General features: G+C 44.9%; 1 protein-coding gene and 1 non-coding gene across 2 annotated transcripts; one reads left to right on the forward strand and one right to left on the reverse strand.

Annotated features, from left to right (window-relative positions):
- The first annotated feature begins 7,339 nt into the window (after positions 1 to 7,339).
- LOC119464567 (probable insulin-like peptide 7) lies at positions 7,340 to 18,959 on the forward strand. The gene is made up of 3 exons (XM_037725583.2): positions 7,340 to 7,467; positions 12,824 to 12,972; positions 16,616 to 18,959. Exons 1-3 carry the CDS (start codon positions 7,361 to 7,363, stop codon positions 16,837 to 16,839), a joined length of 480 nt encoding a protein of 159 aa, XP_037581511.1. The 5' UTR covers positions 7,340 to 7,360; the 3' UTR covers positions 16,840 to 18,959.
- Trnae-cuc (transfer RNA glutamic acid (anticodon CUC)) lies at positions 10,305 to 10,376 on the reverse strand. Its single transcript has one exon. It is a non-coding gene; the product is annotated as a tRNA-Glu (tRNA).
- Positions 18,960 to 21,933: the final 2,974 nt, after the last annotated feature.

Consider the following 21,933-nt stretch of genomic DNA (forward strand, 5'->3'; position numbering starts at 1 on the left):
AGCACTCCAGATTGTTACATCATCTGCATATATTGCAAAGTGGATACCTTCAATCTGCGCGAGACCTCGAGCCACTTTTGACGTTGCCAAACTAAATAAAATGGGAGATAGGACAGACCCTTGTGGTGTCCCACGATTCCCAAGTTCCAGGGTTGTTGATTGGAGTTCGCCTAACCTGAGACAAGCAGAACGGCAACCGAGAAAGGCTTTGACTATATTGTGCAATCGCTTACCCAATCCCATCTCCGAGAGGATAACCAATATGGCCTTGTGTTTGATGCGATCAAAGGCTTTTTCTACATCTAGGCCTAGGAGAGCTCTCGTATGTAGCGGGCTAGCAAGAATAAGGTGATGTTTGATTAAAAGCATTGCATCTTGAGTCGAAAGTCCAGGACGGAAACCGATCAGGTTATGCGGAAGAACATTTCTGTTCTCTACATACTTAGTCAGTCTATTAAGTATGACGTGCTCCATGGTTTTGCCCAGACATGATGTTAACGATATGGGCCTTAGGTTATCTAGATTGAGTTGCTTGCCTGGTTTGGGAATAAGAATTGTGTTAGCAATTCGCCATTCCTTCGGATAATCACCGTTTTTCCAGAGTTCATTGAAATACTCAGTTAAATACGTTATAGAATCATCGTCCAGATTTTTCAAAAGCCTATTGGAAATGCCATCTGGACCAGCCGCGGATCTACTGTTGAGGTCGTACAGGGCTGCGCGAACTTCGCTTTCTGTGAACTCTTGATCCATAAGCTCACAGTCTTCCCCTGTATATTCAGGCTGGTCTGTACTCTCATTGCTATCCTTAAGTGGTAAATACTTAGCTGCGAGCCGATCAAGAATGGCCTCGTCCGTTGTGTCCTGACTCTCATGATGGACGAGTCGTGCTACTGCTGTTCTCCTATTAGATTTCGTGTCGTTCTCATGAAGCAAATGTCTAAGTAAGTTCCAATTTCCACCTCGTTTAATTCGACCATCTATGGTATTACAAAGCTCATCCCATTGTTGTTGCTGTAAATATCTGGCGTGTTCCTCAATCTCCCTATTCAACAATGCTATACGCTTCCTGAGTCTCCTGTTCAGCCGTTGCGTTTTCCATCTTTTTAACATAGATTGTTTGGCTTCAATCAAGTGCGCCAGCCTACTGTCCATGATTTCCATATCCTCCTCAGTAGTAATAGCCTTCGTTGCCGCCTTTACATCTTCCCTGAGCTGAGTGGTCCAAGTTTGGAGTGTTTTCTTTTGTCCTGTCTCTGTCTCAGCTCTGCTTTTCCTTGCTTTCCGAAAAAGATCCCAGTCAATGTAGTTAAAGTGCTTTATCTCATTACTGGGTGTTTCCAATACTATTTGTAATATGTAATGGTCACTACCCAGATCAATATTGGAATTATTCCAGCCAGCGTTCGCTAAATTTGATACAAAAGTAAGGTCTGGGGTGGAGTCCCTGCAAGTAGATGTACCACACCTAGTGGGATAAGCTGGGTCAGTGATGAGGGAGAGATTAAGATCTGTAGCTAGATGCCAGAGTCCATCCCCTTTCTTAGTATTCCAGCGATATCCCCAGGTTTGATGTGGGGCGTTGAAATCCCCTCCAATAATGAGTGGAGCGTGCTTAGTAACAGCCTTAGTCTTATTAAGAAGTGCCCTGAAACTTTGTTTCATGTCGCTAGGGCTGCTGTAAACATTGAGACAAAAGAGGCTTTGCGGTTTGCCTCTATTCCTTTTCAAAATGATTTCCACAAGTAAGTATTCTAATTTGTTTAGTCCAAGGCGCAAATCATGTTCTATGGATGGTATTTTCTTATCTACGAGCGTGGCTAGCCCCTTACCCGGCTCTTTGCCCCTGCATGTCGCTTTGTATCCGGATAGGCTGATCTTATCCACCAAGGTTTCCTGCAGCATAATTATGTTTGGTTTATCTGGAGATGTTTTTATCAACTGCATGAGAGGTGCTTTTTTATGATGAAATCCTCGGCAATTCCATTGCCACACGGTAAAGCTCCCCCTGCTAGCCCTTGCTTATAGAACCCGCCTTACTGCTACCCGCTAGAGTACGCTTCGTAGAACTCCCCGACGCACCAGGGAGCGATCTGACGCTCCCTGCTTCTGAGGGTAGGTATTCGTCGTCCTCGCCTTGCGCTTCTACTTTTGAAAGCCTCTTTCTGTCGTCACTCTCCACTTCCATAATTTATCAACTTTGAAGGTAGTTCTATCTGTGGCATATCTAAGTTGTTTAATCGCCTCCTTAATCACCTCCTATAATTCTTTAATCGCCTCCTATAGGCTTGGTGTTTTTTAATAATTTTCGACGAAATTATTCTGCGCTTATCAGTTAAGTTACCGCTTAAATCGATGTCAGCACGTGCGTGGGGAGTGATGTATGCGAAGAACCAGTGCTTTCGAAAGAACTCATTCGACGTTGCTGAGACAATATTTTCATGGGCTATATATAGGCTTGGTGTTTTTTAATAATTTTCGACGAAATTATTCTGCGCTTATCACTTAAGTTACTGCTTAAATCGACGTCAGCACGGGTGTGAGGAGTGATGTATGCGAAAAACCAGTGTATTCGAGAGAACTTAATTGGCGTTGCTGAGACAATATTTTCATGGTCTATATGTGTTTTTTAATAATTTTCGACGAAATTATTCTGCGCTTATAAGTTAAGTTACCGCTTAAATCGACGTCAGACGGGCGTAGGGAGTGATGTATGCGAAAAACAAGTGCTTTTGAGAGAACTTATTTGGCGTTGCTGAGACAATATTTTCATGGGCTATAGGCTTGGTGTTTTTTAATCATTTTCGACGAAATTATTCTGCGCTTATAAGTTAAGTTACCGCTTAAATCGACGTCAGCACGGGCGTAGGGAATGATGTATGCGAAGAACCAGTGCTTTCGAGAGAACTTATTTGGCGTTGCTGAGAGAATATTTTCATGGGCTATAGGCTTGGTGTTTTTTAATAATTTTCGACGAAATTATTCTGCGCTTATCAGTTAAGTTACCGCTTAAATCGACATCAGCACGGGTGTGAGGAGTGATGTATGCGAAAAACCAGTGCTTTCGAGAGAACTTAATTGGCGTTCTGAGACAATATTTTCATGGTCTATAGGTGTGTTTTAATAATTTTCGACGAAATTATTCTGCGCTTATAAGTTAAGTTACCGCTTAAATCGACGTCAGACGGGCGTAGGGAGTGATGTATGCGAAAAACCAGTGCTTTTGAGAGAACTTATTTGGCGTTGCTGAGACAATATTTTCATGGGCTATAGGCTTGGTGTTTTTTAATCATTTTCGACGAAATATTCTGCGCTTATAAGTTAAGTTACCGCTTAAATCGACGTCAGCACGGGCGTAGGGAATGATGTATGCGAAGAACCAGTGCTTTCGAGAGAACTTATTTGGCGTTGCTGAGACAATATTTTCATGGGCTTGGTGTTTTTTAATAATTTTCGACGAAATTATTCTGCGCTTGTCAGTTAAGTTATCGCTTAAATCGGCGTCAGCACGGGCGTGGCGAGTGATGCATGCGAAGAACCAGTGCTTTCGAGAGAAATTATTTGGCGTTGCTGAGACAATATTTTCATGGGCTATAGGCTTGGTGCTTTTTAATAATTTTCCACGAAATTATTCTGCGCTTATCAGTTAAGTTACCGCTTAAATCGACGTCAGCACGGGCGTGGGGAGGGTTGTATGCGAAGAACCAGTGCTTTCGAGAGAACTTATTTGGCGTTGCTGAGACAATATTTTCATGGGCTATAGGCTTGGTGTTTCTTAATAATTTTCGATGAAATTATTCTGCGCTTATCACTTTAAGTGATCGCATAAATCTTCGTCAGCACGTGCGTGGGTACGGAAAACCCCAGAAATAAATGTTTTTACTTACAGATGAGTCTGGCAAAGTTATTTTATAGCAATATGCTCTTCTTAGTGGACCCGGACTGGCGTTCGTTTTAAATAAAGTTGTCCTCTTTCTCTATCTTTTTGTGTTCTTTGTAATGGTGCTGTAATAACAGTTCACAACTTTGTATGTGATTGTTAGCACACCTCTTTGGGGAACAAATTAGGTTTCCCGCGCAACTGTCTTTGTGAACTCTTAGTAGCTGTACCTATATCTTGCGTCGATAAAGTTCTCCTTGACTCGGTATTGAACTTCACCTTATCTACTAAATTATGAACGCAACTTATCGTTCATGGTCTTATCCCGTGCCGTTATCTTTATAGAGAATCACGTGAGGTACACTTTATAGACGTAGTGTATGGTGACGGGCTCTCATATTCTGCTGAAGTGCGAAGCAGGCGAAACACGAGTAGCAACGGGGACGTTTGCGCGGTAGAGTTTGGAGTGAACGCACTTGTGTATAGGCCCTGTTTCACCAGCTAGTTAGCTTACTGTAATCAAATGGCGCTGGTCCCGCGACCAGTCATCTGTTACCTCAAGACCGGCAACATCGACACAGCAATGCTTTGATTCCCTTTCCATAAATATAGGCTGATGATGATGATTTAGGTTTAGGTGCTTGGTAAAGAACGGTCGTAATGAACCCGAGCATCGGCATCTACCGCGTTGCTCACAAACCCATTGTGCAGTTTGAAGACGCTAAACATCCCATTTTTTTTATCTGCTAAATGTGCTGCACCTGTAGACACTTGTTTAAGATTGCTTCCTGGTCATTGGATTGACAGTTGTTTTTTTCTCACCTGGATCTTTGCACTAGAAGCATCCAAGAAATATTCACCTCTCTTTCAATATTGGCGCTCTGTTAACTCGGCTTCGCTGTAGCTACGGTCCTCCCAGGTTTTCTTCGTACTTGTTATCTCGCACCACCAAGCCCGGAATGAAATGTCATCTAACTCATACGAAGGGTTTCCTGTGGCAATACAATTTTGTGATCACGTTTTGCTCAGGTCAAAGTTCCCAGAAAAATACAGGCGAGCAAGACGACGAGGAAGTGTGGACGTGAGACTGCTTGGCATGCTTTGAGGCAACAACAACTGCTTGGCAAAGGCGCGCTAGTAGATGGATCGGAACTTAGGGTTCTCATATATGGACCAATCGGTAGCTTTTACCCTGGTGACGTCGCATGCATGACCCTGCTGGCGTCACGACGCGAGAAGATGGAACTGGAAAAGCGTGGAGTCCCGAATTGTTTTTGAGTTATCAGGGGCTAGTTTATGGGGCCCTTTATTATATGAGGACTATATGCGAGTCATCCTGGCTCGTCGAAGTAGCGCACACCCGGTGGTGATTTGGCAATGGATGCCATTATCCACTAGATGGGCACCAGGAGTAGCCGCACAAGACAAAGGCGATGTATGAGGCTTCTCAATGGAATAATGGTGATGAGAGTTGTATATACTCAGAATTAGCCGAGAGTTATCCCACTGGGCTAATGATGAGAGTTGTGTACAAGAAAACTGTAGGGACAGACCTGTAAATACATTTCAGGATTCCACACCTCCTGGGTCACGGTGGCACATAGCGATTCTCCAGGATTAGAAAACAGTGCGTACGTCCCCAGTGGCGCATACCGAGTGGCTGGAGAAGAGGGTAGCCCAAACATAAGAAAATTATGAAAGTCAAAGAACGTGTTGAATATATCCCCATTCTATTCCGCTCAGAGGTCAGTGGGCTTTAGAGGTACCTACGAGATGAAATAATCTGCAGAAGGTTCATGTCATGATTTGTAGTTTGATTACGCAGAACAGAGGTGCCCTCACAGGCCCCACTTGGTTTGTCCTGTAGCTTGGCTCACTTGGCTATGATGCTAAAAAACGGAGACCCACGCCAAAACGCCACGGAGCTTGGCAAAGAAAGCGTCGCTCTAAAGCTTTACGGCCGTTTGATTGCCGAATCAGTCTATAGGTGAATGCAGAATCTCACAGTGGTGAGCGGTACTGGAACAACGGAGGTAATAATGCCAAGCAAGCTTGCAGGTAGCCCGTGGTTGACGATGGTTCCAGTTTGCGCGACTATAGTCGGTGATAGCCTGAGAATAAAAGGTTATATGTGGGCACGCGGCGCAACACAAACACCATTTGCATGGATGCGCCAGCCAATTAGGTTTGCCTACTTCTGTGACGGCAAGTGGTTTAGCGTGTTTAAAGCGGTGTCTTCATCCGTACAAATCTGTCTTTGTGTCACTGGTTGTAGATGAAACCGGAACGTGGTCGCAAATTTTGGGACATGTTCGACTATCAGTGCTCAGTCAAAGGTGAAATTTTCAGCTTGAAACAGCGATGTATTGAACTCTAATTAGTCTAGCATTTACACTAGCAGAACAAAGTCATTAAGCTCTGAGCGGACTCCAGCTGTTTCGGCTTTGCTTCAGAGGCGAAGGGCAGGTGCACAGCATTTTCGTGGGTGGAGGTTGTTTGTAATTCTTAGGTTTTCACCGACTATAGCACAGTCACAGCGTTCCTTTTTCATTTCGAAGACCGTCCTCCTGATGCTTCCTCTGACGTGTGTATACCCAACTCTGTCCTGTGAGCACTCTGTCGTCTATGCAGCGTTTTCTCACGAAGAATCAATCAAGCAATAAATAAATAAATAAATAAATAAATAAATAAATAAATAAATAAATAAATAAATAAATAAACGAATCAATAAGTCAATCAGTCAATAAATCAATCAATCAACCAATCAATCAATGTTTTTTCATTCACTAACACAAAAATACATCGGCAAGTTTACGGGAGGTGATCCCAGAGCACAAGGATGTGATCTTTCGTGAAAGAAGGCTGAGCTAGGTGCCGCTGCATACTTTGAAAGCCGCCATGCACGCGCTTCTACGCTCTGTTCTTGAGCGCACTTCAGCGCATACAAAAGTGAGTGCGCAGCAAGCACTCCTCCACTTGATTCTGCCTGGATTGAGGCCTGCGCTGGGCTCTTTATCAAAACAACTCACTCTCATAGTCAGCAAATGCGACTCTGTGGAAATGTATTTTGAGTGCACAATTGAATGCTATAGCATTCTCCTGAGTTTGGCTAGCTGTGTGGCTTTGAAGCCGTAAAAGTTATAATAGAAAAGGCAATGTTCTGGTCACCATGCTCCGTTTCATATATATAGCATGCAACGATACGAAGGCTAGGTACTCCTCTGTCAATTCATAGCGTCTTCGTCAACACGAAAGTGAAACACAGTAGCAGAAAACGCATGCTTTCAACATCTACACCTGATCCCCAAGTTAAATATATCTAGTAGAAGTAAACACATGTAAAACTGTGCAATCGTGTCACAATGCACTGTAAAGCTTAAATACTGTGGCATCTAGTCATCCGGCGATTAAGACTATTGCGACAATGTTTTTATTTATTTTTCTTCGCCATGCAGGTGCGAGGGGAGAGAGACCACGGCCATGCTGATACAGTGGACCACCCTGTGGTTCGGCTTGCTTGCCGCCTGTCCACGTCTTGCGGAATCCGGAGCGGACGTGCCCGACTGGAACGAGATCTTCAGCAACAGGTAAGCGCTGGCTGACGCTGTCTAAGCAACGCGAGATTGCTGTAGAGGAGGGTCTCGGGAACTGAGCTGCGATTACTGCGTGAAATATATAATCAATCAAGATATATTGTTGAGTGTCCGTAGATCCACAGATGGTAGCCAAGTCTGCGGCTTCGGTGCAGACCCACTTTTGTCAGCTAGTGGCTCCTTTATGAGCGAAGTCCTACTGCACCTGTATATGCTCCCCGCAACTATACGTATGCTCCCTGCTGGAGCATCCACAGGCACACTACGCAGTTCAGGACAACTCCACGAGAGGCGCGATAGATCTGGGAGGGCAATAATGGTACGAGGCAAAAAATTACAGGGGCGCCTAATTATCCTTACGTGCATTGAAAGCGAAAGCATTCTGGGCGTGTCGACCATATCGACGTCCATGTCACGTGACATCGTCACATGACGTCATGACTTGGTCATGTGACCTTGCACCTTAAGGTTCTTGGTCACGTGACTATGTCACATGACGCGATTACTTGGTCATATGCTCGAATAGGGCAAAGTCAATTTTCAGGGTGGGCCAAGTCAATTGTGGGAGTGGGCCAGGTCGGTTTTGAACGTGGGTCAACTCAATTTTCGAATTGGGCAAAGTAAATTTTCGTTTGGTGTGCGCCATGTCGGTTTTCATTGACATTTAAACGTGACGCCATCACTTGGTCACGTAGGTTTTGGTATACCATCGGTTGTTAACTTCGGACGTCGGATTCCCCGCTTCATGGAGCATATAATGCGTTCGCATTAATAAAGGTCCAGCCGCGTCGAAGACTGGCCAATGGTCCGGAGCCCATAGACAGCAACAAACTAACTGGCCTCGTCTGAACCTCAAATGCCGAAATAAGTGCACTATGGTCGAAAATGTTGTACGGTAATTTAACCAAACTACTGACTGAAAAACTATTGTGTTGGCTTTATTACGGGGAGATTCAAAGGCCAATTCGGGCGCTTCGGGTTTAATAGTGTGAAAGACGTTGTTATATTGTATTTCGTTGGTCTCCACTCACGCATAGGATTGTTACTTAATATTTCTACAGCACAAAGCGCGAGTACTAAAAGACACACAGAAATATCAGGGCCGCGCGCTGACTTCAGTAATTGATACCTTGTAGATCGAATTGCTCGCTTTGCTCAAGAACACAAAAGTAACTTATATAAGCAAAAACACCTCATCGAAACCGACACTACACCGGGCCGCGAAAACCTCCGACTGATGGAGGGGCCACGTTAGAATAGCCCCACAGTGAGGACGTGACCTCTTGAGACAAGAGCGCTCAGCTACAAGGAACTGTTCTTGCGTCGCCAGTCTCTCCTTTAGTGCTCTGTGCGGCCCTTTCTTTTGTTATCGTCCTCATAGGCCCTATACATCATATTTCAATTTGAGGAAAACAAACATTTAGTAGTGCTAGAAAGGTTGTGTAGCTGTCAAGACCCTCATGCCGACGTTGTATACATTGAACACCGTTAATTCCGGCCAATAGGAGGCATGTTTACTTCATTCTTTAAAGGCAGCTTCGCAAAACGTCAGCGCCCGCACTGCTGCTTGTGTACTGACATCACGAATTAAAATCACAGGTTGGCTAGTACGAAATGTCCGCCTGGACTACGGGTGTGGGCGTCAATAGAACCAACAAACCACTGAGCCACCACCTTAGCGTGATGTTATGAGTTACAATGTATTTTTGGGCAATTCTGGGTCGTTTTCGGTCAGAAAAAGTCGTAATTTACGAGGCCGGGTCTTCGAATACTTTATTTTCAATGCAATTCTTGCTTAACCATAAACTGTTAATTAGTTGCGAGCAGACGCGGCCCAATTAATGACTTCACGGGACACTGGAGCGGTAACTAAAAGGTGGCGTCGCCATCCGTCACTAGTTCTTGTTTCATTTTCGGCTCACCAATACTCAGCGCTTGGTAAGTAAGAGTTTGTTTGTATTTCCAAAGTGTAGCTCACCTATTATCACTTAATATTATATCCATTTAAATCAGCTTGCACGAGAGAGAGAGAAAGAGAGGGGGAGAAACAACGGAAAGACAAGTACGTTAATCATAATGACTGCATAACTCTAAGTCGCGTCATTCGATGCATGTGAGCAATGTGCCCAGCAGAACGTACGGCGCAAATTTCGCTCAGATCCATAACTCTGTCAATAATAAAGACATGCTGGAGTTAGCCTTTGACCTAATCGGTTGCTGTAGCAAACAGTTTCAAACTTCCCGCGGTAAGCTATTTGTGTGCCATCTGGCGGCGGAAAAAGCAAACTTAGTGCTGCAGTGACGAAAAGCCCCCCTAGGTGGCCGTGGCGTCTCATATAAAGATATTTTCTTTAAGTTATCTATTCGTAGTCTAAAGATCAAGACTACTATGTCGGCATAGAAAAGTGGCAACAACGAGCAATTAGTGTTTTTAACCCACTGGGTATAATTGGCAACACGTAAGTGACGAAACGCCAAATCTAGTACTGTAAAGCGCTGAAGCACTGTAACGCGACAGTAAACTTTGGCTACTCTGCCTGCCATGGATTGATATGCTTTTAATCGTCTTTTTTTTTTTTTCAACTACCTGTCCCAGACACGTTTGTCAAAGAAACATCATCCATTCACTAACAGCAAATATACTATTCAGCATTTTAATTTTGAGAGCCGGCGCCGCTGCATCAAACAAAATGAGCTGTGCTTGTGTGAACACTATCTGTGCTTGAGCAGCAAAGTGTAAAGCTTGAAAGCTTATTCCTGACTGTAAATAAGGATTCGAAGCATAAAGTTCACTACACCCGTTGAAGTATAAAAATAAAATAAAAAATATGTTCCGACACCGGGAATCGAACCCGGGCCTCCTGGGTGAGAGCCAGGTATCCTAACCACTAGACCATGCCGGAGGACGAAATCAATGCGGTTATTATAGTCATATATTCTTTACAATACATTACGTTTATTCTTGCGCGTGCTCTGGGGCAAATTATTTCAGCGTACATGGAAGATCTTATGCCATACGAGGTGGCGTGAAGCGACAGTTGACACTGAGCCGAACTCATTTTGCAAAACTGAGCAACCCACCAATGGCGACAGTTGAAAGCGGGTGAAGGGATCAGCGCTTCTCATTTTCTCCACTTGTGACCATGGTCAGAATGCATAACGCGGCCAGCGCCTTTCAGTTAAGTTTTATCGACAATAAGTATGTCCAACGTTGGACGGACGAGGGATGTCCCAGGCTGTGGCCAAAGAGTCGACAAGAGGACTTGTCTTCGTCAAGCTCAGAGTTTCTCTCGTCAAAACGTTGGCTCCAGCCTGAGGCTTTCCAAGCTTGATCGACCACAGTTAATCCCTTAATCTCCACCCTCCTGGGAATCTCCGGCTTCTAAGTACCCAACGCCCCATTCCTTGCCTCAAACTGGCTCATGTATAGAATACTCTTCCTGCTAAACCGCTCGCTGATCTGCACTCAAAGTTCACACAAAGTTATTTCGCGTGAAGTTTACTTTAATACCAGATTTTCAGGCATTACTTACAAGCAATGTTAACGCTTTTCTGTAATCAGGAAACTCAGTTTATCTATGAACTTTGCACACACTTTTCAGAATTACGACATCCGTTTCCGCAGCAAAGTCGAGTAGCTTGAAAGTTGATTTTTCAAATTTCCTGCAGCAGAACCAAAATGCAAGTAAATTTTCAATTATTGGAGCTTCAATTAAGCATTTGCTGCAAAGAGCCGCTAGAATCTAGCCTTTTCATTTAGGCACGGTAAATATTGTTCACGTAGCTTGAGCGGGCCTGTAATGAAAACGTCTGGAGCGTTTGCATCAATAAATAGAACTTCTATAGAATGCAAGAAACGTTGCCTCACCGTGAGCAGAGTACTTTTGAACAATGCGCACGACCTAAAAATCTAGTTCTCTTCTCGTGACTGCATAAGACATTGACAGCGTCTGTTTGGCGCGGCTAACAGTATTCCGATAAACAATGATTACATCACATTCTAATATGAAGGAAACATTCAACGCAATGAATTTTCATTACTTCTATCGCGAACACGTTACTGACATTGCAGTACCGGTGCAAACTGTAGGAAGAAAAAAATATATCATTCATTTTCTCCACTAATAAGCAAACGCCATTGTTCTTAGAAATAAATGCAAATCAACTCTCGAAAAACGTCAAATTAGAATTGTGGGGTTTAACGCACCGAAGCTGCACAGGATTCTGGTTTAATTTTGACAATCTTTGTTTTAATGTTTTTTTTGCATGCACCCAAAGCACCTCCTCTACGAGCATTCTGTAATATAAGGTAGAAGAAGAAGAAGAGCAAAGGCTATCGAAACCGTGACCGCATCACTGTTCCACCGCAACCTGTTACTGAAGGATGCTTCATCAGATTAAGCTAAGTGTTCTTGGATCGTGTCCCTTTAAGGAACTGTTCTGGAGAGCCGTGGTGGTGTTAAACCACAAAAGTTTGCTGAATATTTCCGATGGCTGAGAGCGTAATTTTCGCGATAACCATGATCGCAAGCAATGAAACTGAGTCTGTATCATGAAGTTTCTTGCCAAAACTACTGGAAGGATCTCTGGCGCTATAGTGTCTTAGGGAGGTGAAAGTTTAACGGATATGTACCCTGCTTGGAAATCATGAGTGGTGTATAAATTTCCGTAAACGTGGTCCTTCTGATACCAAACGGCTTTGCGACTGCGTACATTGATAATCTGAAAAAAAAATTATAAACGCAGTAATTTCCAATTATTGGGTATGTTGGTGTCTTCGTGGGTTTGTAGAAATACGATCGCCTAATTAGAAACTGAGAAAGGTGGAGCGTAATGAATAACGCCTCGAGATCGTGTCAAGCCACAAGCAGACAGATTAGACAAGTCTATGCACTGCCCAGCATTCTCATGGTAGCTTTGGAAAGGCGTATACATAGGCAAGTTTCCCAGCCTTCTTTCTGTGCCTGGTCAAATCGCGGCTACGGAGGCCGCATTGCGATGGGGGCGACATGCGAAAACAGTCGTGTACTTAGACTTAGGTACAGGGTAAAGAAACCCAGTCGGTCCAAATTATCCCGGAGTGCCCCACTACGGCGTGCCTCATAATCAGATGGTGGTTTTGGCACGTAAAACCCCATAATTTAAACATATTTTTTTCCGCGCCTGAAAATTCAGCAGTCACCGGTTCCTCAGATTTCAATCATAGCGTCGCTGGTTCACAAACAAACCGCGTGGCGCCGCCACCACCTTTGGAAGTTTCGGATTCCAGCGCCCGATTTCGCTCTAGCAAGTTTTTGTTTCTTGGAGAACTCTGTGGTCAGTATCACCAGTGTGTGCTTTTCCATGGCAGGAACGACGACGACTGGGCACGGGTATGGCACGTGGAACGCCACCGGCGCTGCTACCACGAGCTGCTGTCGCACATGAGCTGGGTCTGCGAGAAGGACATCTACAAGATGCGCCGCCGAAAGAGGGACGCGCCTCTGGACAAGGACGCCGGTGAGGACTGCACAGCGGCCGCGAATGCACGCTTAAGTGGGAGTGAAGAATTAAGTTGTGTTGTAAAATTACACTAACCCCAAGATCAAGCAGACCGGTCGCACCGGTAAACGAAGGCTTGGAAAGCTATAGAAAGAAGTAAAAACTAAGAACAGGATCGAATTCACAAAGCTTGTCTTTCGTAAGTACTCTTTGCCGTTGGACAGCCCGCTTCGCTCTAATGATAGGTCCAATAACAGGACTGGCTAGAATTTTCTCTTACGAACAATTCTAGCGTAAGGACGTTTTGTGAATACCGGCCCGGGTTGCCACGCGACCTTCTAGTTCCCGCACAATATTCCCATGACATGACGGATTTTAACGCCACTTGCTCGGGATAAAATAATAGTAGTCGGTTAGCGAAGATTATACTGCCTTTTAAAGGAACAAAAGAGTCGACTTGGCGGATTTCGAGTAGAATTTATGCAGGGAAAACAGGTGCAAACGCAAAAATGGCATTGCAATTCGCGACATCACCTGACATGCTGGCAACGCCGTTATGCCGCGAAATTCAGAAGGGGAAACCTCGGTTCCTTTCGCTTCAATCATTCTCTCTTAATAAATGCAAACAGTATTCACACAATACTTAACCTAAATAAACTGGTTTATCTTTTCTTTCAGTGTCACTTTAAGTTCATCACATCACGCTGTAGCAGCTAGCAACCGCTTCCGGCAGCGTCACAATTCGAATACTTTGTTAGGCTCCGAGTCCGTGACGCAAACATTTTTATTCTTATCAGGACGCTGTAGTTGGTGTTACCTGAATCGTGGTGGCGCTAATCTGTTTAACTTGTTAAGCGCAGTCCCGCTTGGCCGAAGCCTGTCATTCCAGATGTTGACTGACACCCTCCTATATTTGAAAAGGAAGTATCTGCCTGTTTCCTATCGTGGAACCGAGCTTCAGCAAAAATAAGGCCTTGAACCGTACCGAAGATGACTTAAGAGGAAGCTTTAGCTCCGATATGCCGCCTATTCAAATATACGTAAAACGCAGTATCGGTTTTCTGAGATAAACCTTGGATTGATAATAATGAAATATTATGAATCTAGAGAGAACTGTTAAGCGCTAGTCAATGTAGCAAGCGAACGGAATTTTTGTTTATGTCGCGGCTTATCTTTACAGAAATTGCCAAAAATTCGTGTGTCTAGAAAAATACGAACATAAAGTCTACAAATCTGTAGCTCTGCCCCCTTAAAAAGGCAATGCAGTTCTATCAACTGCATCCGTTAGAGCATCTAGAGCGGGCTAATTTGATTTATCAACTTATATATTAAGTAATTTGTTTAAATGTTTGCTACTCACGTATTAGTGGTGCATTTCAGAGCCAATTTTGTCCACGTTAGATATACTATTAGATGCAATTTAGATAGCTGATATCATTTTTCATTGCTGAGTAAGATTTGTAAATTTGATTCCAACAATTTCCATCAAAAATTACTAATCAAATAAAAAATTCCCGACCAACAGTGATAACGTTTTCTTTCATATGCAACAAACTTCATCAAACTTCGGTGCAGTGATTGCCGAGATAAACGATTTATCCATTCATATGCATCTAAATAGGAGCCCCCGGAGCAAGAGCTTGCTCTTGAGAAGCAGTCGAAGTTCGTCACGAACGAACACTGCACAACTGTAGTTAAGATTGTGCTCAAGGTTCTGTATTCAAGATAACAAAAGAACAATAATTCAGATGAGCTGGCAGCGACGCCAACAATGCATATTCGACAGTTTCAAAAGCAATACATACTGATATGGCACTATGCGTGGCTACCTTTCGTCAGATAGGTGCCGTAGTTCTGCAAGGACACCGGCGCGCATAGCATGCTAAGCATAACGAACGTCGATGGGCAAAGGCACTATGTCGCAAAATCTGGCTTAGGTGTGAAGTGAAAGCTACGTGCTAGCTCCATGTCTTCTGTGGCTCATAAAAACATTCCGTAATGTCTCGTGCTACAGGAAAACGAAACACATAAAAAAACTCTACGGCCGACCCCTTCCTTTCTCGGAAGTTTGATGACGAGAGGTCCTCCTTTCCCACCCCACATGTTCTGAACCACTTGAAGCTAGCAAGCCAAGAATGACAAGGTGAACTTTGATAAAGATATAGGTCCACATATATCAACTCTGATTCAAGTCATCTTTTTTATCGCAATTCCATGAAGAAACCAACTTGACAGAGCAAAAAGCAGACAAGGACATGAACAATGGAGACGACGACAAGCGCTGGCCTTGCGACATTAGCCTATAGTAACTCTCCACAGCTTCATTCGTGCGCCCACAAGGTTGCGGAGTACCGATGCTGGTGTACTTTTTCTTTGTGAAGTATGTCCATAAAATACTGCTATCATTGCGTTAACCAATGTCAACAATTTTTTATGTCTCTCTTTCGTTTGTGCTGTATTAGCTTTCATCTAGCGTCTTCTATGTCGGCAATCGATCTCGTGGCTATGAGTAGTGTTTTGAGACTGTAGCTACAGCAGCAACTTCCATTTGAATTGAGCTGGAAGTCAGCGCTTGTCTTCAATTTACTTCTTCTTGTTCTTGTCTAGTTTTCGCACTGTGAATTCAGTTGGCATCTTGAATCACCAACTATCCCAGTCCGATACCTTGCTTGAATAAACATCTGCGTTCGAGCTAGCACCTCGATCAACGAGGCTTCATGCACTATTTACTTTTGTAGATTTTACGGTACAACACCAAGCGCTCTGAATATCCGGAAAATAATAAGCACGCTACCGCTAAATTTTCGGGTAATTGGAGCAGTTTTGCCAACTGCAGAGACATGTTCCTAAATAAGAAAAATTCCTCACCAATATCTGATGAATTTTTATTGCGCATATAGGGACGCTCTGCTGTTTTGGCGCAAGAGTAGTAGTAGAAGTAAATTAGTGTTGAAAAAATAGGAAGTAGTAAGCCGCGGACTTGCACTTGCCTTTCATTTAGGCATAAGCATAGGACAGTACTCTGCTTAGGGACTATGTAAAGGCTGTTATAAGTAATTTTGAGAATTACCTCCCGCAATACATTGCTAAGAATGTTTCAATGGTATATATATAGAGAGAGAAATGATGCATAGAAAGGCATGGACGTTAACCAGAGATAGTTCCAGTTGGCTATAGACTACTTATTTACAACCAATTCAGTCAGAGTGAAGTTTTGTTGTAGTTGGACTATAAGATACCACTACTTACGTAGCCTGCCTCACTACTGCACCCTGCGTGCAATGTAGGAGGTTACATAGCACACTTATTCTGCAATTGCAACCTCTTTGCACTCCGAAGGTCCGTCCTCTGGACCACACAAAACGAACCTCAGGGTTCACACCTTGAGCTGCAACATGCACTTGGGCCATGGACTAGTTCCGCCCGTGCGTCCCGCGCTACAAGGACTTTGAGATTACTGCGAGACAGTGGGCTCAACGAGTTGCTTTAATTCTGCGTGGTGTTTTGTGTGCGCATCAAGTGGCGCATGTCCTCTGTGTGTCACTTTATTTATCACCACATTCTCCTCGAGTCACAAACCGGGCGTTTTTTTACCTGGAAGACCTCTTCGGTTTTCATCAAAGAGCCTCTCTTTGTTCCCGGCGTTCTGCTTTGCTCGCAGACCTCGCTGAAGTGTTTCTGAAGCCCGAGGCCGCGCTGAGCCTGCTGAGTTCATCTGCGTCTGGCAAGCAGGCGGGTGGCGGACGGCGCAAGTCGTGGCGGCGCCAGCGGTTGGGAGTGCGGGGCATCATGGACGAGTGCTGCGACGTCCAGACCGGCTGCAGCTGGGAGGAGTACGCGGAGTACTGCCCCACCAGTAGGAGGATACGCAACCGCAGGCGCTAGAACAACCCGGCTCCTGCGGACACACACCCACAGCGAGCACGTCTCTCGCACTCCGAGAACAAAAGGAGTGCCGGTGACTCCCTTTTGTGCAAGAGAGTCAGTCCCCTATTTGACTCCCTTTTTGAATTTTCCTCCCCGACGCAGTACGCTCCTTCCACTTGGGCACTGCCGAAAGTGTTTGTGCAATTCGATGGACTACAACTTCGTAAAACCCAAAGGACTGAAACCGGGATAAGTTGGTGTGCATTCATATTCAGAACAAAACACAAACAAACAAGGGACGGTGTTTGTCTGTTTTGCTGCGGCCCTTTTTTGTTGGCGCTTTGTTCAGGAGATGGATTTTAAAATGGAGTTCAATGTGCGACTCGTGGTTTACGGAGTGACGGAGTCGGAGAGTCACGGTTCAAAGGAGTCACCAGCACCCCCTTTCCTCTTATGAGTGTGAACGAACACGTGTGACCGGAAGGCGCGTCCGTTTCGGAGGAGCTAGGCTTAGGAATGAATTTTGGTGGTGTACCGTGGCTGTGGCTCGTGGTCCCTGAAAAGGCAAGGTTACGTAAGTCTTGCTAATTATCCCTCAGGACAAAAGAACTGTCAAATCACGCGTTTGCAGGCGCGCTCGTGACCCCTCAAAACGCAGTGATGACTGTAGATCGCATGGTTACACATCCTCATATGTCCCTCAATGACCCGGTGTTGGTGGCCGTCTAGTCATTTTTTTCTTGTGTTCGAGTACCCGTTGCGTATTTTCGTGTTCACAGCTATGGACAGGCACGGCGAGCAGCCTGTCACGCAGCAATGGGCAAAACGTATAGGCACCGCCAGGCATCTGCGGTCTATAACTGGTAGCCAGACGTGCGCATGCACTCAGCTATTTCCTATGCTGACACAGTTAAATTGGCATCTCCTGTACTTGCGATCCTATTTTAGCTCCCATCATATCTCGCCCTCCCATAAGGCAAGGAGAAGTCATATGAAAAAAAAACAAAAAACACGGGAGACGAAGTCCGGTAGTTGGTGGCATATGTCTTCCATGGCACATCCAAAGAAATTTCATCAGTGTACTCTGTTTATCCCCTCACATCTTATCTATCCTCGGAGTCGTTGACCTAGTATACCCACGAACTTTGGCAGAGTATAATGTTGGGCAAGTTGGTGCATATCTTTAGCGAAAGATTTGTGCCGCAAAGTGAAAGGAAATGCAAGAGTGATACGGTGGGACACCATTATCCTGTCAACTCTTGTGTTCCCTCTCACTTACTTTGCGCCACAAATCTTTCGTTAGTACCAACTTGGCTTAACAATGACGCCTTTTTTTAATTTATCGTGGCTGTTGAAGCTCCATTATGTTACCTCCAATATCACAGATGCTTTGTTATCGGACGGGCAATCTGCACTGCTTAGTGCAAATGTTTGGGAGCCAAATGTCAAGCATTGTTGTGTCGTGACGCTATCTAGTTTGACAGCCGAGAATTGTTTTTCTTTTTCTTCCTTTCTTATTAAATTGCTGCTTCACCTGTGGCATCTCAGCCAAAGTGCAAAAGCCTTGCGTTTCAGGTGAGCCCTGTTGGTCGTCAGCCGCATCCGCTTGGCGCATGTGCTTACGGAGTCCTGTGATAAACGTCGCTGTGATATGAATGATAGAGCCCTTATCAGACCGATCCCTTCGTTGTCCCGGATGTTTGAGGGCATTCGTGCGTTCGCGCCTGGGACAGACGCGTCTTCTGGTCACACGCGCTGAGAGAAGGGGATAAAACACGTCAAATAGCGCAAGGGAAGTGTATATCCTTGTTGTCCTTCGACTGCAAGGACATACTCGGTGTTCCTTGGAAACAAAAGCAAAAGTGTAGACACCGTGTCCGGAGTCTTGCAGGCGAAATATCCTTTCCTTCGTCACACCCGTCCCGATTCCTCGAGAAGTACAATTACAGTGCTTTCTTCTCTCCAGGGGCACGTCACCTCTTAATGCGTACGCCGTGAAGCGTACGTAAGCATAGCAAAAAAATAAAAAAAATAAAAAACTTCCATACATAGGCCTCTCGCGGCCGCAGAAAAATAATAAACAATGTAACCGCCCAGTGCTGTCGGGGGCGGTAAAATAAAAATGGTTACAAAATCAATCAGTGGCTTTGGTGTTTCCTTATTCAAAAGAACTTGAACCTCTCCGTGCTAGCACTGCAACATGGTAAGCTTCCGGACGAACACTGTAGTTGCCGCACAACACTTTTAACGCCATAGCGTCAAGGGCCCCGTGTCGCAGAAAATCCGGCGTCGGCAACCGGCGTGCGATGTCGGCGGGTGGCGAAGGAAATCATCCCCAACCATTTCGACCACGCAGGCCCTCCACGTGGTGCAAGGTTTTGGTGAAGAAAATTTTAATTTCTCATAGTGAAATCCGTTATAAAAATGGTAAAGTACGACTTTACCATTCGGCGTCGGATTCGCCGTCGGATTGTTTACCAATCGGCGACGGATTGTAGTTTTAATGTACGAGAAAACTTAATTCTACTACGAGGAAACTCAAACACAAACCCTTTTGCAGCATTCCTACCGTACAACAGCGGCGCGTCCGGGTGGTTTATTTGCAAAAGCACCACCCAGACTGCGCTCGCATCCTAGGCAGGTTAGGGAGCCTACATGCAACACCAACATTTTCAGCGCTTTTTACCGCCAAATTTGGTGGGCAGTCATTTTGGTCCCCAGTCTTGCTGCCTTCTTTTGTCACGCTCGGATGTACTCATGTTGGCACGCGATCTATTAAATTTCTTTAATTTAGTTTTGCGCCAATGCGCACAAGAAACCTGCATGCATCTTCAATATACTAGTTGCCTTTTCCTTTTATTTTAACACATCAAACTTACTTTTCTATTGCACAGTCGTGCGACACATATCAAGCAACAAGTTATAAGGCACGATGGCGTGCTCGTCGTAGGATTATCTCACGCCAAGAATGTGAACTGCATTAAGCATTGTGGTTGCATTCCAGTTGTACATAATATATAAAGGGTGCTTTTCGAAGTGTGCTGTAATAAATACTGTGCTTACTAGCCAGTTTCACTAAAACGTAGACGTGCTGTGTACTGTGCTCAGCCATGCTATGTGTATGTGGCTGCTGAGGCCAAAGTTTATTAAAAGAAGGTAATTCATTTCACGTCACCAAGGGTTGCGGGAAATGTGGTCTCTCGGCTGGTCTTTCGCCATTTTGTGCCCCAAATTCAACCCGCCAATTTAGCTGGCGGCGGCAAGTACCCTCACAAAGGTTGTCACCACCCTAAAACGGCGTTGCATGTAGGCTCCCTAAGGCAGGTCAAATTCCCATGGGACTTCGCCTGCTAATTCGTTTTGGACACGCGCGCGTCTGGGCAATAACAAAGAATTATTAAAATAATAAAAAAGGTGCTATACTCGCGGACAACTTTCTGTGGCAATGAAGGGAAAGCTACGGAGGCTAAGCGCGCACAAGTGAGAGCGCTTCTGAAAAGAGTCCCGCGTTTTAATCCACGTTGGTTTAGGCAGGGGAAGACAAAACATAAACAGCTTATTAGCAACAGTTAAATGAGACAGAACACACCAATGAGAGTAAAAGTTTACTTATTTTGCGGCTTTTCCCTTCCGCGTCTGGGCAAACGCGAAACCGCCGCACGTGGAAGCTGCGTCGATTCAGCGTCTCTTCCGAGCAACCAAAAGCACTGTCAAACGCTGCCGGACTATTTGGCGCGGTAACACACGTGCAGCATCCACGCGCCCGTAGCTTTCCCTTCATTGCCACAGAAAGTTGTCCGCGAGTATAGGGCCTTCACATTTTAATATAATACCACTTATATTGCCCCTGGAAAAAAATCTTCCCAGCAATGCATTTCTGTTTAAGTGAAGCCGACTTTAAGGGGATCGGTGTAAGCTTGGTCTTTGTAAGCTGGCTTTCCCGCGTTCAGTGTTGCAGTGAATGAAGCCTACTCACCGTATGCGAACGATGCGATGCGAACGGGTCCCGATAACGCTGTCACGTTCTACTCTTAAAGGCGAAGCTTAAGCGTTCTCAAAATTTTGGTAATGACTGTGCCGAACCTGGAAACATATAGTTGTTGCTTTAAACATTACTTGAGAGGGCCCGAGTTAATGTACCGCGTTCTTCGTTCATGGATATGACGAAGCGCCACTTTCGAGTAGAGGTGTTTGAATAGTAAAATTTGCAAATAAATTCGCATATTCAAGACGTACATGTAGTCTTCGAGTATTTAATCGAATTCCGTAAATACTTCTGCTGATAAAAGTAAAAAAATGCCATTAATGAAAATTGTGTGAGAGATATTGTTTGAAGAAGAGTCATTGAAGCTCCGAACGCATATTTCCCCTGCATTGGGAGATGTTAGCTTAAAGGACACGAAGGAATCATAAAGAGTTTCGTCAATAGATCTTTTAGTTACAGTTGCCTATAATAGTAATTAGGCCCGCTGACGGCACTTGCAGATTAACCATTGCAGGAGCAGAGGCTTTTCAGGATAGCATATGGTAACAACGCTTGCGGGTGTTGGCTCCATTGATGGCGGTGTGGTGAGCGACCATTTCGCTGCGCCATTAACGTTTGAGAAGGTCTGAAGAAGCGAACTTAATGGTTGCGTTGGCAGTTGCTACCAAGTAGTGCCCAGTGGATCGATCGCAGACAATGCTTCTACGTAGAATTGGTTGGGCGTGCGTACGACTGGTGCCGGTAGGGTATGCAGAGACGTACCAGAGACGTAGAGCGGCGCAATAAGATGTTAACAGGCTTCCCAGAGTTTTCAAGCGAAGCTTGTATTGACAGCTCCGGACTAGAGGAACAACGAGTGACGGCTTCGACCAATGACGTCCCGGACTAAGGACGACACCTAGTTTCATGGAGCTCACGGGCTTCACCCTCTCTCTTTGTTCAATAAAAGTTTTCACCACCACCACCTTACAAGCGTCGGTGCCGTTGTAGGTGTGACCGCAAAAAACTCTCCTTCTCAAGCCACGCGAGAATTGCTCGTCGAGCAGCGCATTCGAACCACCGACCTCATGTTGCGAGTCCACCACGCTAACCAATTTAGCCACTGTCGGTTCTTCATACGCTCCCTT

The sequence above is a fragment of the Dermacentor silvarum genome, chromosome 9 (assembly GCF_013339745.2).
Source record: "Dermacentor silvarum isolate Dsil-2018 chromosome 9, BIME_Dsil_1.4, whole genome shotgun sequence".
Lineage (NCBI taxonomy): Eukaryota > Metazoa > Arthropoda > Arachnida > Ixodida > Ixodidae > Dermacentor > Dermacentor silvarum.

What these genes read in the sequence shown, in the direction of transcription:
- LOC119464567 (XM_037725583.2), top strand. Translation starts at nt 7,361, where the DNA reads ATGCTGATACAGTGGACCACCCTGTGGTTCGGCTTGCTTGCCGCCTGT. An exon ending in AACGAGATCTTCAGCAACAG is followed by an intron (nt 7,468 to 12,823) that starts GTAAGCGCTGGC and finishes TTTCCATGGCAG; the next exon opens with GAACGACGACGACTGGGCAC. An exon ending in GCCTCTGGACAAGGACGCCG is followed by an intron (nt 12,973 to 16,615) that starts GTGAGGACTGCA and finishes CTTTGCTCGCAG; the next exon opens with ACCTCGCTGAAGTGTTTCTG.